We start from the raw sequence: 17,112 nt of genomic DNA on the forward strand, positions 1-17,112 counted from the left end.
TCTAGCTCGTTCGAATAAAAGGAAAGGTGGAGAACACGGAGGTGAGAGCAGCCATGCTGTCTGGCTTAGAGACAATGAGGAGAAGCAGAGATGAAGATGTGGAGCTTCTTTTTTGGGAGTGAGGAGGATGGAGAGGATCAGGAATGAGCACATGATAGATGCTTTGGAGAAAAAGTCAGACTGAGATGGTTTGGACATGGACAGAGGAGGGATGGTGAATATCCGAGTAGAAGGATGCTGAGGTTGGAGCTCCCAGGTAGGAGGTGGAGAGGGAGGCCAGAGAGGAGGTTTATGGATGGAGGGAAGGAGGACGGGAGCTGAGCTTGTGTGAAAGGAGAGGGTTAGATGGAGGCACAAGATTGGCTGTGATTAGATGAAGGCGTTTGAAATGTTTTAAAACTGCCATTCTGACCCGCAAAAAAAAAAAAAAAAAAAAAAAAAAAAGTTTTTCTTTTTTCCAAACGCCATTTTTGCGTGAAGGATCATTTCTCAGGGTGGGCTGTGACTCAGCCATTTTTAGTTACCAGCTGCAGCTCCTTTGTCAGACTGTGTATACAGTTTGACAGGCTTGGAAAATAAATCTTTTTATTATCTGTTTCACAACAGGTCAAGTATAAATACAATTTTTAAAAATCTTCCACTTTGGTATGCTCTCTTCAGCCAATCACCTGCCTCCATCATACCCTCTGCATCCTCTCCTGTCACACCAACTCACTTCCTGTCCTCCACATCTTTTCTGATCTTCCTCGAGAAGCTCCAACCGTGGCATCATCCTTCCTCTGCCCATTTCCAAACCATCCCAGCCTGACTTTTACCTCCAGAAAACCAAAAATGTGCTGGCGATACATTTCAATACCACTAATAGGCAGATAGGAGGAGCCATGGAATCGAACCACCAACCCCCAAATCATGGGAACAATCAAACTACATTTTCCAGCTTCTTTCAGAGCGTTTGTGTAAGAGAACAAAAACAAAACATGTTTATAACGCATCTTCGGCTGACGCGGTGTGCGCGGGTCTGTTTGTGTGTGTGTGTGTGTGTGTGTGTGAAGGGCCATACTCGCCATCCTGGCGCGTCACGTATGGATATCTCCAAAGTGTCTCCTGCAGCTGCGTCCAACGCATGTGTGTGTGTATGTGTGTGAGTGTGTGTGTGGAGACAAATTGCATCTCCATCAGCAACCACCAAGTTTCTCCCGACGTCCTCGTAGGTCTGGTGGCTTCACGTCTCCATTGCGGTGATCACGCATGTACCCCACGATCGCGACGGCGTTCTCCGTGACGCGTTGTAGTTTTTTTTTTTTTTTTTTGCGGGAACTAGCGGGGGGGGGGGGGGGGGGGGGGGGGGGGGGTTCGGAGGGATCTGACCCGGCGTCGGAGACTCGGATGCACGGTTGCGGGGATCGATGCGCATCAGCCATGCAAAAAAAAAAAAAAAAAAAAAAAAAAAATCCCGCCGCCACGCCTCCGGGGACAACGACACCGACACGGTAATCCCGCGTGATAAATTCAGTATCAGCTGCAAAAATCAAAATAAATAAATAAAACACACACACACACACACAAACACACACACACACACAAACCTCCACCATCGAGGTAAAACGAGTTGCGACGACGAACCCCCGCATCTTACCTGCTTCCCGGCGGGAAACACCTTTTCCACGCGCAGCGTCGACGCGGTGGGCACCGCAGCGTTTCCCGCAGTGGAAGTGCCTCCGGCCGTCAGACGCCAAATGTCGGTGGAACCTCCTCCCAGGAGATCCTCCCCGCTGTCCAGCTCGCCAGTGACGGCAGGGGGAGACTGCTGCCGATAAATACTGATGTAAACATATGACAAGTATCGCGAGATTTCCGCGCCTTGGCTTGTTTATAGGGGCTGTGGCTTCTTCTACTTTCTGCATCCGACGCCGGAAAACACGCCGTGTTCAAGTCAGGGATCATGAGAAACCAGAGGTGTGTTTTTTTTTTTTTTTTCTTCTTCCAGGATTTTTGTGTTCAAAATATAATCACATCCTCAGAGAGTTACAAGGAAGACAGAAACATTGAATGTTACCAAAAGTCCAAAGTGCAATGTGTGTTTAAGCTGGTGTTTCCCAATCTTTTTTTGAGGCACAGCACATATTTTACATGAGAAAATCTCACAACACACCACTAAATAAATATGTAGTCTAGGGATATTTATTTAACAGGGTTGAGCATTTCTTCTACCATGATTTTGCAGGCAGGTTGTATTAATGTCTCTTCCACGGTGTGTGTGGCTGTTTGGACGTAGGGATGAGTTCAGCAATTTTGTTGCTAACTTTCAGAGCTCTGTCACTCGACTTGGTGGTTCTTCCTCAACAACACAGTTTCTCAGTCTGTTTACGCTAATGAATAAAGTCCGCGTTCTCATCCTGAAGTGAAGATAGTTGACGTCTGTTTGGAACCATGGCACTTTTGGAGAGCTTTTCCACGCACACCAGGCAGAACGGAGTCTGCTCGGTCGGTTCCTCTATAAAAGTAAATCCAAATGCAATATAACTTTTATTGTATTGTAGTGTTTTAGTCAGGGAAACACCCGGTTGACGGTAAAACGTCCGTTTAATAAGCAATAGCTGTTGTCGGCCACGGCCACTCCACACAAGCCTGCAGTACAACTGATCCCGCTCAATTCCAGGATAAAAAAAACAGAATTCCTTGCACCCCAAACCACAACCACAAAATTCCCAGCAACCCCAAAATCACACAGAAAACATAAACCCCAACATTCGTGACTCACTACAATATTTATCCATCACCGCCGCTGTGTCACTGGAAATATCTCTAATGACTCTGCTGTTTTAGCAGCAGCAGCCGCAGGGAGACACACAGGTTTATGCACTACCTGTGGTCATCTAGCGGAGGAGCATTTCCTTGTTCTACCTGTCACTGCATGCTCCCCACATAGATAGCCACACAGATGGCCGTACGAAGACTCATTATTTGCGTTGAGTAAATAATTTTTGAACCAATCAGGTTAAAGTCAACCTTTACTGCAGGTCCTGGGAGATGGCGCCTCCTAGAAATCTGCAGGTTTCTGCCACAGTGCTGTTTGGTATGAAGAAGGGAGGGGGTCCTCCAGAAGTTCTCTATCCTCTATTATAAGGAGCATTAAGGAGCAAATAAAAAGAAAAAAGTATTTAAAAAAAAAAAATGGAAAAAAAAAATTTTTTTGCTTCTCTGGGGAAGAAAATGATTTCCCTATCAGATCTCTTGGGCCTAAAATCACGAAAAAACTGAATTTTCATCTAGCTCTTTTGCTTCGGTCGATCATTTATTGATTTTCATTTATGTGACTTTGACCATCAATTATTTCCACAGCACTGATAAGATATCAGTTTATTTTGGGATTGGTCAGTTCTGATAAGTTACTTTTTCACCTTTGCGCTGCTCCCTCCAGAGGTCTCCTAAGCCAATCACATCCCTCCATCTGAGCCAGGCCTGGCCAACAAGTGGCTCCCGAGCCACATGTGGCTGTTACGTTCATGTCGATTTTTGTGTTTGTGTGTGTTTTTTTTTTTTTTTTTTGCTGTGTGTGGAGAACGCTGGAGCGACATGTGATTGCACAAATAAAAATCACAAAATTCAACATGAACTTAAGAGCCGCGTGCGGATCTGGAGCCACAGGCTGGCCAGGCCTGATCTAAACCTTCTCCTCTCAAATAAACCTCCACTTCCCTCCATCCATAAGCCTTCTTTCTGTTCTTCCTCTCAACCTCCTGCCTGACAGCTCCAACCTCAGCTTCCTTACACCCAGATCTTCACCACCCCTCCTCTATCCATGTCTAAACCATCTGATTCAAACATGGGATGGAGACATACGACCATTGTCTCACTCATTCACACGTCTGCGCATGTTTTTGGACTGTCGGAGGAACCCGGAGAACCAGGAAGAACACCACGCAGACACGGGTAGAACACGGATACTCCAAAAAGAAAAGCCTCCGGTGGGAATTCAACTGGCGACCTCCTTGCTGTTAGGAGGAAGCGCTAACCAATGCACCCTATGTATATATTTGCACTTCTGCTTTCGGTGCACAGCGATCGTCAGACACGTCAAACAGCCAAGAACCACCACAGGATATTCACGGACGGCCTGCACTTGACTATTTACCTCTTCACTTTGCACACTCTCTATTTGCGCTTTATACTCAGCAAATGTTCTAATTTGCAAAACCAATGCTGACTCGGGCAAAATAAACGGATATATAGTCCTGTCTTCATTGTTAACATCTGTGCTGCATCTATCACTTACTATTTTTATTGTGTTGCAGTGGACACTAAGGGGCGTAGCCTCTAACCCCATGGTACGAGGGGCCGGGGGGCGCAGTTTAAGCCGGGGATATATTTGCCCCTGGAAGTTCACTGTATTAGTTGTTGTTGGTGTTTGGGGAATAAAGTTAGAACTTGCCTTTTTCTCCGCACTACATCCTTCTCACACCGCAGTGTATTATTATGTATTTGTTATATTCTTATGTTATGCTGTACAACAACAACAAAATAATCATTGTGCAGGGAAACACGTTTCCTCACTGTGTATTTGACAATAAACACTTTTTTATTTTGTTTGAATCCTTTGACTTTGAAATGCGAATCATTGTTTAACACACATAGATGGGTTGATTTTAATTGAAATAGCATAAAAAACGATCATCATTATGTAGCATTATATTATTTGGGTATGCTAGATTTTCAGTACTTCACTTTTGTATGGGGCCTACAAGGAGAGGGCAATAAATGGGTAAATCAATAAAGAAGGTGTGAGAGGTTGTGAGCGGTTTTAAAATGAAACTCCCTCTAAATGGGAAAGATGAGAACACAGGCTGCGAGACGCCGCTGGTGGCGGCTTCGTCCATGAGCTCATTCGTCACCATCATTCCTCCCAAAGGAGCGCCTCGGCTCAAACAGTAAAACTGCCAAAATCCTGTCATATTTCTATCGCGCCATGTTATTGTGCACCTATAATGTTATGTCTAACTCGGTATGACATTTATAATTTGATATGGTGTTATTGCCGGGACCGCAGAACAAACCCTTGGACAGCAAATGGTCAAATAAACCCAATGCAACAGTCACTAAATTTCTAACTGCCAAACCTGCAGCCATATAACAGAGGTGGCCTTATCCCTGTGAGATATGATGCCTTTTAGCAGGGTTGTTGGAGAAAGGGGAACGAAAGACGAGGCACTGCGGCAGAGAGAGGCTTAATCAACTTAAGTGCCTTGAAGCTGACCCGCCATCCCACCCCCACTAAGAGCGCATTTAAACACACACACACACACACACACACAAAGAGTTGATGGAGGGATCCCATGCAGAGGAGGGTGAATGTTTCCTGTTCCAAAGACATTACTGTCCTTTTCAATAGCATTTGTCGGAGCCGTCGTCTTGCTCGCTTTTGAATTATTTCAGGAAAGGATAACTGTTGTATCCTTTGGACCTTCCAACTGAGAGGTAGTTGAGATGTGGAAGGTGGAGGATTTCAAATACTTCAGGGTCAACAGTCAAGAGTAAAAATGAGTGTGTGGAAAAGAAGAGAAGACAGGAAACACAGCCGAAGGTAGCCGAGATGGAGATGATGAGGTTGTATTTGAGAGTGAGGAGGATGGAGATGATCAGGGATGAGTCCATCAGAGGCAAAGCACATGTTCTGGAGGTAAAGTCAAGCTGAGATGGTTTTGACATGGACAGAGGAGGAATAGTGACCATATTGGTAGAAGCTGTAGATGCTGATGATGGAGCCGCCTGGCAAGAGGTCTGAAGGAAGACCAGAGAGAAGATCAATGGATGTCGAGAGATGACATGAAGTCAGTTGGTGTGGAAGAAGAAGATACAGAGATGAGGGTTTGATGGAGGCGACCCGTGAAGGAAGCATCCAAGAGAAAAAGGACGGCTTCTTTAAAAAAGTTACCAACTCTACTGTGTTCAATGACAAAAACATCTGAGATAAAGACAAGCCTTTTAATTTATGAAGTAGATTAATATTCATACACCATGCTTTTGCCAAGTCTATCTTCACCTTGCCCTGCATCTCCACGTACTCCTCTGTTCAGTCACATCTGTGTCCCACTTCTTCTCTACTGTTTTGCCAATCATCACTCACTACTTTCTAACCAAGCATACAAGTCATCATATGCCTTTTGTTTGGCCTTCGCCCCCTCTATCTTCATCTTGCACTGCATCTTCATGTACTCCTGTCTACTCTCTTCAGTCCCCTTGGTGTCCCACTCCTGTCTCTGTCACTTCTTCATTCCACAGATGGTCTTCACCTTCACCCTCACCTTCAGCTCCACCTTTCTTGCTACCAGTCCTACAATCCCCAATCCTATGCCATCTTGGATGAAGTATAATCTCACCAGCCACCAATGACATTAACCTGATTTTCTTGTCACCTTTCCAGTGAGTTTTGCACTCGGTCTCTTTCCTTTGTAATATGACAACACACCCATTCAACAAAAAAACCTCAGTTGAGTGTAAAATGCTTTACAACATACTTTATAATCCTTAAAGCATGTGTGTTTGTTGCTGCTGCTTTTGTGATAATTCTTGCTGTTTCCACTGTTGCTGTCACTTTAACATTCATGCGAGGGATGATGGGGTACCTGCTTGTGAGAGGTGTGGGAGAGTCGCGGAGGTGTGCCTCAAGAGTTAGGAGCTCTGTGTGTGTGTGTGTGTGGGTTATGGCCACACACACAACAAGTAGCCCGTTATGGTTAACCCTGTTGTTGTTTGACATAAATAATTCTATACAGAGGGCAAAACCATCTGGCACTTGTGTTGTTATAGCGATGATACAATACCATTTTCTGGACAAAGTCACCCTGTCATTTCTGCAGGGGCAGTATATTATGAACGTGCATGCATATCTGCAGCCTTTTTCTTAATCCTTTCCTGTCCTTCCCTTTCATTCTTACACCTTATACCCTTCAACTGCTCAATTCTGTTTGATGAACCCTGCTCTTGGTGACCGTGGAAGATTTCTGTGGAAGTCACAACACTGATTTTCAATTTAAAAGCCTTCCAGATCTGATCAATGCAATTGAAAATTTGGAGATCGCCATTTAGAGCTACACTCCAAATGACATATGTTGGATGTTTGCATACAAAGTTGGGAGACAATAACGCCATTGGGAAGCCTGAAAGAGATTCTGAGTGTCCCAGGGTCTCTAAATGTCCACCGCTCTGTCCCTATGCCCTTGTATCTTCCCATTTCCTCGTTGTTTTCTACATCTTCCAATGTTCTCTCACATGTTCAGGTTTCTCCCAGTGTGCCCTGGATCCTCTGCTGTGCAGTATCTCTCGACAATACCACGCGCATCAGACTGTAAGTGGTCACGAGCTTGCGAAAGAGGGCTCTCGCGGTGAGTTCATGGATGCTTACATCATCGCGGGGATCCAGTGCGGATCACTTGATAAAGCCGTGGAAAGGGTGTTGTCCATTATGGAGTGCTACAGTGACTGGATACAGTGCAGTTGATACGCTAAAAGATGGCATTTCGGGTCTAATCTCTAATGGTGTGGCGCTGCAGCAGGTTTTGCTGACCCAGACCTATTATCTAATTGCTTCTGCAGCAACTGACTGAGCATCGCACATCAATCTCCCTCCCACACCCTTCGCATCTGCTGGGTCATTTGTTTCTCCGTCCATCAGGCTCTGCTTACTAAGGCATTCTGCACACACAGATGGTGTGCACTTCGCAAGCCTTCATCGCATGTCTTCACGTCAAAATCCTTTATGTTAGAGTATTCTCATAATGTTGGCACCCCTAAATGAAGTGAGAGCTGAAGCAGGAGAAAATGTCTTTGCAGACTCACAATGAAACTTATCATATGTTTCAACAGCTCAGTTCGAATGAGAGGTCTTTTCAACTCTGCTGAGGCTGCCAGGGTTAATTAGTACATATACTGCTCAAAAAAATAAAGGGAACACTTGAACAACACAATGTAACTCCAAGTCAATCACACTTCTGTGAAATCATAGTGTCCACTCAGGAAGCAACACAGATTCATTTTGACTTGTTTTAAGGACATTACATCAAAGTTGGATCAGCCTTGAGTTTGTTTTTACACTTTAATTTTGAGTGTGATTCTTATCCAGACCTCCATGGGTTGATACAATTGATTTCCATGGATCATTTTTGTGTGATTTTGTTGTCAGCACATTCAACTGTGTAAAGAGCAAAGTATTTCATAAGAATATTTCATTCATTTAGATCTAGGATGTGTTTTTTAAGTGTTCCCTTTATTTTTTTGAGCAGTGTAATTTGAGTACATCAATGAAGATACAAATCCCGGGGACTAACCTGAGTCGGAATCTGGATGTGAAATTGTAAGGCTGATGTGTAGATGGTTGAGAAACAAAAATTCTGTTAGTTCACTTGGGCTGAAGCTTGAGCAGGAGCCAGCTGGGCCTGGCTTGGGGGTTGTTGACATCTCCAGATGTGTGTTGATCTCTAATTGCTGTTGTAGATCAACGGTGGTGTAGAAGAGCCCCTCCAATTTTGGTCTCAAAAGGTGCCTCTGTTGACTCCTCTTTTAAACCAACCCGTCCTGACCTGAGGACTCCATGGTGCTCAACAGCACATTTTGGACTATGTGTTTGGCTGCCCTGTCCAAGGGGATGCTCAACTCTTCACCTCAGGGTCTTCTGGAGATTGAAATGTACTTCATGTTCCTGTCTAGTCTGTCTTCTGTAAGTTATGGTTTTGAGAATATGACTGTTTCTTGTGATTTGATCTCCCTTCTCCCTTCGTCCGAAAAAGTTTTGATCATGTTTTTGTTAATATCTTTTTGCAGACCAGGGAAAACATGCGAGTCAAGTGGAGTAACCTGCACCAACCTCCTGTGGCACGGTTGACACAGTCAAATATTCTAGTTTTAAAGAATAATCAAAATGAGCTTTGTATCCTTCTATCTATCTCACAATCAGCTTTATTGGTCATTTATCGTCTCAAACACAAGGAATTTGGCTCCGGTCTTCAGTTATACCTGGTGCTGACGTGAAAGACAACAGAAGTTGTTAGTGACTGATGAGGTATGTAAAGTGTTGTTGGGAATAATGTGTTCAGCAGAATGATGGCTTGTGGGAAGGGCTATCTATTCTTCCAGCCCTCTGTAACTCCAGTTTGGCACCTATGATTCCTGATTCAGTCCTGATTGTCCTTTCCAGTTTGCTCCTGTCCGGTTTGGTGGCTGAACCCAACCATACGATGACCTTTCTTATCCCTTTTGGTGGCGGGGTGTGGCAAAGGGGTCTAGAGCAGTTGTCCTTGAAAATGCACATTCCTGATTCGATTCCCGGCTCCTCCTAGCCTATTAAAGTGTTGTTGAACAAGACACTGAAGCCCTAAATGCTCCCCTGGCGCTGTTCAGTAGCCGCCTTCTGTTCATGGTTAATCCATGATGGGTTAAATGCAGTGGTCAAATTGCATTGATGTTGTGCTGTATGTATAACTGAACGTGACAATAAAAGGTCTTTCTTTTATACCCCATCCGAAGGCTCTCCACCTTTCCAAGGTTTTGTTTGCTAAGGTGCTCTTGCCAAGAGTTTGCTCACGAGGGAATGCAAATAAAATCTAAAATTGAGCTTTCAGTTTGAGCAGCTGCTGTGCACTGATGTTATGTGATGTCTCCTTTTCCCAGATGTTCTTCCATTAGAGTTCTAGAGATAATGAATGAACACTTATGTTGGGAGTTGCAACAAATTCCAGCTGACTTCAATGTTGCCAAAAATGAGCTTCTTGACAGAAATTAAAATGTAACATGCATGGATAGCGTGTTATAGCCACAAATGTAAACCTTGCAGACTAATCATGGGTTGTTCCTTGAGCGTTTATTTCAAGACACTTAAACTCACAAATAAGGTGAAAGTATGACCTTCTTTTTGAACAATTAACTTCCGACAAGGAAACACAAAGCGACTCGGATAGAGTTGGATCAAAAGAAATAAAGGTTCTAAATATATCAACCTCGGATGCAGATATTTTTAGCACAAGTCTCAAAGCGGACTTAGTTTTTTCTTTTGCTTCATTGAGTGTTATTGTACTTCTTCAGTCATGCAGCCACTGAGGCCTCAGGCTTTGCTGACAAACAGTTCAAAAGTTAACAAGCCTGTGCGACTGATGAATTTCCATCAATAATAAACGCAGCAATTTGACTTGTGGGTGGATGAGTTTGTCTTTTTTATTCTTCTCAACTGAATGTGATGGAGGCACAAATGCACAGCCATATTCAAATACTTGAGAGCCCTTCAATTCCACTTGTCACCTGTTATGCATCTTTCCAAATATGTCTGTTTGAATAGATTTATTCACATTTTACCGTCCTTGACCGTCGTGTCCAATGTCACCTGGGATCTGCTTGATCTCGCCGGTGTATATTATCTGACAAATTATTACCAGTCTTTAAATACAAGTACAACCCTATAGAATAGGAGCACCTACACAGTTCCTGGTTCAAACCTGTGGTGATTCCTTGCTGAGTTTGCACTGATGTATGTGCACCTCAGCGCTTGTGTACAAAAGTTAAGATATATTATTCTTGAAAATCCACATCGCAGCTTTCCATTTATAAATCCCTTTATCAGAACAACAGCCTTGGATTGCTTTGTAGTCAGAAAGGTGGATCCGCTTAATCGCAGACCCTTCCAAATCTGCATCGATCAGGATTACCTACTGTGAGTAACTTTCTCAAATCACATTAAAATTTATTCTTAACCATAGATTTCTGTGAAGGAATATTAATTCATGTCTGAAATGTTCTTCTTCAATGGCCACGGACCATTGCATTTTTTTTTTAATAGCTTGAACTAGCAATTTCAAACGGATCACAGGCCAGTTAGCCGGAAAGCTGTAGTTAGGCCATTGGTTTAAGTTGTAGTAAAAACTGTGACTGGCTGTATTTAATCTGATGTCTGACTATCTAGATGGAATACTGCCCACTTGCATCTCAGATCTGACGTATGGTGTTCCAGTTACAGGAACATGAAATATTCCAAATATTGTCCGTTGTTATATACGGACCCAGATCGTGTTGCCGGCCCTCCCAACGCCGTTCCTTCGGGAGCTTTTACATCGGAAAGTGCCATGATACCCTCTACAGGGTCCAGGGTGAATTGCATAGACCTGCTCTAGACCTTTTGAATCTTTCATTTTAACCTTCTGAGGGCGGTACATGTTACATGAGGAAAATAACTTTAAAAAAGTTTGGCCCAACAGTAAAGTTTGTTCATATTTACATAAAAAACAACTGGATTAACTCGAATAATAATCAACACATTCTGTAAGTAAAGAAATTAAAATTGCATTATATATATAAAAATAAACCTGTTTTATTGGCTTCTTTAATCATGTCTAAAAAAAGAGACGAGAACTTAAAACTAAACATTTCCATCAAAACAAGTCGATTTATGGATGAAAACACAAGTGCGTGTATATGTTTCTATCTGCGTGTCAGAAGTTCGAGCGGAATCATGAAAGGATTGAGGGGAGGGCAGTGTCCCAGGTCTGACTCCCACTGGGAGTTGGATTTTTTGTTGCTTTCGGATTGACTCACTGGTCCGTTCACTCTTTCAGGGGTTTTTGCTGCGGCAGACACCCCTTCCTCTGACTCTGTTGGTGGCATCGGATCATCATCTGATAGTGTCTGCTTCTTCAGGTCCGAGAAGTACTCTCTGGCCTGCAGGGAGTCGCAGGGAGCCAAGAGGGTCCAAAATGTCTAGAGCAGAGAAAACACACCTTGTTAAACCATCTGCATATCTGAGCTGCTCTGCAGTCCATCTTACAGCTTGGGAGCTTTTTACCCTGGTCAGATGCTTGTGCAACTTGTTGCAGTCCAGGTGGGGGAGCTCCTCCGGGAGAGACATCAACAAATCCAACACTATAGCACCTTCTGCTGGATGCACACAAAAATGACATTCACAAAGCTCACATTAATGCAACTTTTTTTCATGTTCAAACATCAGATGACATGAATAGTAAACCGCTAACGCACCCATGGCGCTGAGGTGACAGTCATTGTCAGGCTTGTGGACTGAACTAAGGTAGCAGTAGATCTTTTCAAAGTCCACCTCAGCCTTGATGTCTGGCGTTCTGGCGCTGTGCTCTTGGGTGGACCTGTTTGCGGGCCCGACACTGGCACCGGAGATGGTGGCAGTAGAGGGGTTGGAAGTTGCAGTGTGGACCGGGAGGGTTGGACCGGAGACTAGGGACTGCTTACTACATGAAGGAGCTGTCGAATCAGAGGACGAGACTGTAGAAGAGGGAAGGGGTGACTGGGGTTGAGTCGATCCGAGAGCTGTGGCGGGGGGCAGCTGCGTGACTCTGGACTGGACGGAGGGCAAGGCGGGTGTTTCAGCGGGCTGACTGGAGAGGGTAGCAGCTGTTAGGACATGGATCACCGGGGATGGGGCTGGTGGTCCTCTGGCAGGGCCGAGTATGGTGGCAGGGGTCCTTAACACTGGCAGGGGACAGGCCAATGGGGCTCGATGCCTGGCTGACATGAAGTACATTGGATAATAAGTATCGTCATTCGAACACAAGACCTGATAATGAGATTTGAGCTCTTTATTACAACAGTAGCAAAGAAAAATGTATAGTTATACCTCGACTTAGGAGTTAAATTGGTTATACGATCAATCGCGTAACTAAATTTGCTCGGATAAAAAAATTTCATTTCTCATTAAAATGAATTTAAATGTGAGTAATCAGATCCAGATCCTGGTTTTTGTTACTTGTTTTTAATAAGAAAAATGTACATTACAAATAAAAAATGTACCAAAAAAATAAAACATAATAAACAGAATGTAAAGAAGTAAACTGGGTTTATTCAGTGTGTTTACCTAGAAGATCGGACGAAAAGATGTCGACAGCGACGGAGGAGGTTGGGGAAGTTTTTCATTTTGCACGCTATCACATAACGAAACTTACTTACTACACATTTAATGCTAACAGGTGTTGCTCAATGTAACCTTGCACACTTTGCTTCATTTTGTGGCTAAGCTTAATTTAGCAATGTAGTGAAGGCTGGTCCTCTTTTTTGGTCCTAACTTTAAAGCGATCGAACCATCTTTGAATGCCTCGTCCGTTGATGCTCCCTCCCGCCGTCTGCTGCACCAAATCCCAGTGAATGCCTCCTGCCTTCTCCCCGATGATGCTTTCCGTCATGATATCTCACCAGCAACAACTTCTCTATCTCATAAGGACAAGTCTACAACATGCACACCTTGCTTATGTTTTTCCATGATTTTCTCTTGGCTACCTAGTGGCAGCGCGGCGTGTCTGTTTCACACATGGCGGCACTCATCACAACACTCGTCACCCTCGCTCCTAACTCTGATCTCGGCTCATATCATACAGCAGGGAGGAAAAAAAAAAAAGAGCTGAGCAGCAGCTCGAATCTTGCAAAACCCATAAGTCAAGATTCCACTGTATTTGAAGTGAAAACTTCAGCAGAAACACTGAAATGAGGAGGTGAATGCCTTGATTAATGATCTGATGATTTTATCTTTCATTTACATGCACCACCTGACTGCCTCAACCACATGATACCGATTGGATGATTTGGTCCATTTGTTAAAGCAAATCAAACCGACCTAAGGACAGTCTGACAATGTTGCATTATCCGTTCAAAGCAGATCCCCTGGACTATTAGCTGTGAAAACGACCCAAAGTTGACGTCGGACGACCATTAACCTGATGTTTATGGGAATCCACGATGCTGCGGGTTGAGACAGAGGCTTTGTATTACTGCTATTCAGCGTCCAAACAAACTGACGGTAAAGACCCGTTGCTTTCAGTTAACATGTCTATGGGGTGTGTTCATTGAAGCCCTAGACACTTGTCATTAATAATGCACTGCATTTTGACGATGTCACTCTAAACTCCCCAGTTTGTATCCTTTCCTGCATGAATCCCAACAATATAATTGTAGATCCAGTAAGTAATATTTTCAACACACCTTCCTGATTGGGACTCACCTGGGACCTGCAGACCAGGCATCACTTGGAGAGGAGCCACTGGATCACGTGCCACATCTCTGGCGGGCACATGGGCGGGTTCAAATTTCCGTACAGTGCTGGGCTCAGTGGATGACACGATCAGCGTCTATATGGACAACATACCGAGAAAACAGACGACATTTGGAAATGGAAAGAAATGAAATTTGAGAAATGTTTGAGTACAAAAGGTTAAGTGCACTTTCAGTTTAGTTACTAGATCAGTAACTCAAGTGTCCCCTTGTTTCGAGTGACTTAAAGATACCTTGAGAAATGTTGTGAAGATTGAGATAGAAAGAAAACTCCAGTTGTGGTCTTTCAGTCATCAACACTTTGTTTTTCATTCGAGATATACACTGATCGGTTTTAGTTACGAGAACAACACAATATAACGTAAATAAAAAATGTAAGGACTATCATTCATATTTGCAGCAGATTAAAACGTGAAACATTTTGTTCAACAGAAATATTTCACATATCAGCATGATATGAATCTGTGACCAAATAGAGATTTCATCACATGGAGATGATGAAGATGAAACAATCATACTAATTCCTATTAAATGCAGTCCTTCTGAGATAGCAGATGTCTCCATAGCTTTCAGTTACAACTTCGATATCAAGATTAGTCGAGGCTGCAGAAAAAGTAGTAAATATGAGTGAATCACAAACGTTAATATTTTCACAATGGTAAAGTGTGGAGTGCAAGACTCTATTTGTGTGTTAGAAAAAATATAACTGTTTATATTGGAATAATAATTTAGCCTTTTTTTGTGTTTATTCAGCTTTATAAAAATGCTCCTGAATCATTTTCTCAATGTAAAAAGACCATTGGTGTAAGAAAGGTGAAGTCATGTGGAACCTGAGAGAAAGCGCTGGTGATGACTTCGCCCAGGCTGCCAGTTATAGCTGCTGCCAGACTCGTCCAAGCCTCGATGGGCTTCCCAGCCGTCATCTCTCTCCTCACTGTGCTCCTCAGCTTCGCTTCTGCAGAGGAGATCACTTTGGTCTTTGCTGACTCGATCAATTGCTGGATCTACAATAAGGAGTTATTTCATTCAGTGTGCACATCGTCACAAACATACAAATATGCAAACACATGGAGTTCAATGTTGCAAATATTCAGCGGGTTTCAGATATCACATTATATTAATGATGCTGCTGTTCATTTCTCTGTAAAAAGCTGCTGGTGATGCTACAAAAAAAGTACCAAACAAATAAACAAACACAAAACAATATCCTCCGTGTTTAGTCTTCCACGTTATGGCCACAAGAAGACAAAACCACTTGAGAACTGAAGCACAAACATCAGGTTTAGCCTCTGGCTACTTAGACAGTGATAAGGTAGAATGTCTACTCACTCAATCACGATGGGAAATTCAGAATACCTGTAATCTAAGAGGCGGTTCACAAGTTATTTTGTTAATTTGTTATCACCAGGGGTGATAAAACACCACTAAAGTAAAGGGGGAGGAGAGAGCAGCCATGGTGTTTGTTTTTTTTTTGACACTAAGGAAGACAGGAGGATGAGCTGGAGACAGCAGAGATGACGATATGGAAGTTCGTCTTTGAGAGTGAGGAGGATGGATAGGATAAGAAATAAGAATATCAGAAGGACAGCACATGTTTTGAAGATAAATTCACACTTAGAATGGTTTGGACGTGGACAGAGGAGGGATGGTGAAGATCTAGGAGAGGTGGTTTATGAATGGAGAGACACAGGATAAGGAGTTAGTTGGTGTGAGAGGGTGATGTTTGGTTGTGTGGACACCAGAGAGGAGCATCCCTAAGGAAAAAAGGGAGGGGATTATTATCCATGGAATATTATCCATTATCCATTATTATCCATGGAGGGGATTATCTAAGGGAGTATTTAAAAGGTGTTTTTTTTCTGGATTGAATATCGCATTCAAAGTGTGGGATGCAGGTTCTCCATCCTCCGGATAGAATCGGCACATACCTCTGCGAGGGAGCGGGACGGTACCGCGCTCATCAGCCGGGAGATGTCGAAGTCACCCCCGCCTCCGCCGGCGGGGCAGAGTTTCTTCAACGCGGACAGGAGCTTCTCTTTTTCCGTGCGCGTCCATTTCCGCGGCTCCTTTCCGGAGGAACCGGAGGCCGCGGCGGGCTCCGGCCGGCAGTTTGGCTTCTTCCGCTGCCGAGGAGGCGGCTTCATGTCGTCGCGTCGGTCTGTTTCTTAAACTTAAACGGTTTCAAACATGATTCCTCAGCAAAGCGGCTTCTAAACTAATCAAATGTGGAAAGGTTTTTTGTTTCACAGCAAGGGGGTCAATTATTTTATAATCCAGAGACTGCTCTGTCTTTCTTTCAACGTTTTCTGACTTTTTATTTTTGCTAATAGCCGAGTGGTTCCAAGATGGCCGCCAAACCTGTCGGCCTCTGCGATTGGGTTAGCGTCACGTGGTCCTGGAGAGAAAGGAGGCGGGGCAAAAGGGGCGCCCAAACAGAAGGGTGGTCGATTCCAACTTCTTTTAAAGGGTGGGCAATATCATTCTTGTAACCTCGTTTTTCAGCGCATTTAATGACTCCAAAGTTTCTCTTTAACCCGCTTTTGTGATCGCATGCAAATGGATGCACTTTGGTCCCTGCATGAACTCCTGAGCAAAAAAGTATTTGGCAGCGGTGGGATTCGAACCCACGCCCCCGAAGAGACTGGAGCCTTAATCCAGCGCCTTAGACCGCTCGGCCACGCTACCAGATGTGTAGAGCGACGTTAAACCAAGACAATTTAAATTCAAAAACACCGAGATGTCAAATGGGCGATAACGCGTGAATTTGACTAAATAGGAACGACACAGGAACACATCTTTTCATCAAAAACAGTGGAAACAATACTTTTAACTACTGCTAATTTTCAATTCGTGTCCCTCGTTGGGCTTTGATATGCACACGACAACAACAACGACAAGAGATTATCAATAATGCCAGTAATTATAACGACATCAGGAACAGCAGTATTAATAAACACACTCCTAATAATAATAATAATGATAATAATAAAAAAAGTAACGTTGCAGTTCTCTAAAGATAAAAAGAAATCTTCTGTGCTGTCCCTCTGATGGGCACATTCCTGATCC

The 17,112-nt window shown here is 43.6% G+C and overlaps 2 protein-coding genes and 1 non-coding gene across 4 annotated transcripts in view; all 3 read right to left on the reverse strand.

Annotated features, from left to right (window-relative positions):
* The window catches only part of ache (acetylcholinesterase (Yt blood group)), a 28,622-nt gene extending 26,833 nt beyond the window's left edge, over positions 1-1,789 (reverse strand). Inside the window, exon 1 of the mRNA XM_086166484.1 lies at positions 1,637-1,789. The gene's annotated coding sequence lies outside the window, so the exon portion shown is untranslated. The remainder of the gene's footprint in view (positions 1-1,636) is intronic.
* An 8,392-nt stretch (positions 1,790-10,181) lies between these two features.
* On the reverse strand, positions 10,182-16,402 carry snapc2 (small nuclear RNA activating complex, polypeptide 2). 2 transcript variants are annotated; one of them, XM_086166318.1, is made up of 6 exons: positions 15,975-16,402; positions 14,877-15,050; positions 13,997-14,123; positions 12,013-12,513; positions 11,822-11,910; positions 10,182-11,736 (listed from the first exon to the last, which is right to left on the reverse strand). In XM_086166318.1, the coding sequence occupies exons 1-6, from the start codon at positions 16,188-16,190 to the stop codon at positions 11,461-11,463; spliced, it is 1,383 nt and encodes a 460-aa protein (XP_086022444.1). In that variant the 5' UTR covers positions 16,191-16,402; the 3' UTR covers positions 10,182-11,460. The 2 variants fall into 2 exon arrangements, with proteins under 2 accessions (XP_086022444.1, XP_086022443.1); XM_086166317.1 differs by having other exon boundaries at positions 11,822-11,913.
* A 247-nt stretch (positions 16,403-16,649) lies between these two features.
* On the reverse strand, positions 16,650-16,731 carry trnal-aag (transfer RNA leucine (anticodon AAG)). Its single transcript has one exon. It is a non-coding gene; the product is annotated as a tRNA-Leu (tRNA).
* Positions 16,732-17,112: the final 381 nt, after the last annotated feature.

Source organism: Fistularia commersonii, chromosome 19 (assembly GCF_037954325.1).
Source record: "Fistularia commersonii isolate RoL2024-O1a breed Wild chromosome 19, RoL_Fcom_v1.0, whole genome shotgun sequence".
NCBI classification, from domain to species: domain Eukaryota; kingdom Metazoa; phylum Chordata; class Actinopteri; order Syngnathiformes; family Fistulariidae; genus Fistularia; species Fistularia commersonii.

Coding starts and splice junctions, on each gene's coding strand:
- snapc2 (XM_086166317.1), bottom strand. CDS start 16,190: ATGAAGCCGCCTCCTCGGCAGCGGAAGAAGCCAAACTGCCGGCCGGAG. Junction 15,051..15,974: donor CGTCCCGCTCCCTCGCAGAG/GTATGTGCCGAT, acceptor TCCTTATTGTAG/ATCCAGCAATTGATCGAGTC. Junction 11,737..11,821: donor TGCACAAGCATCTGACCAGG/GTAAAAAGCTCC, acceptor TCTCTGCTCTAG/ACATTTTGGACCCTCTTGGC.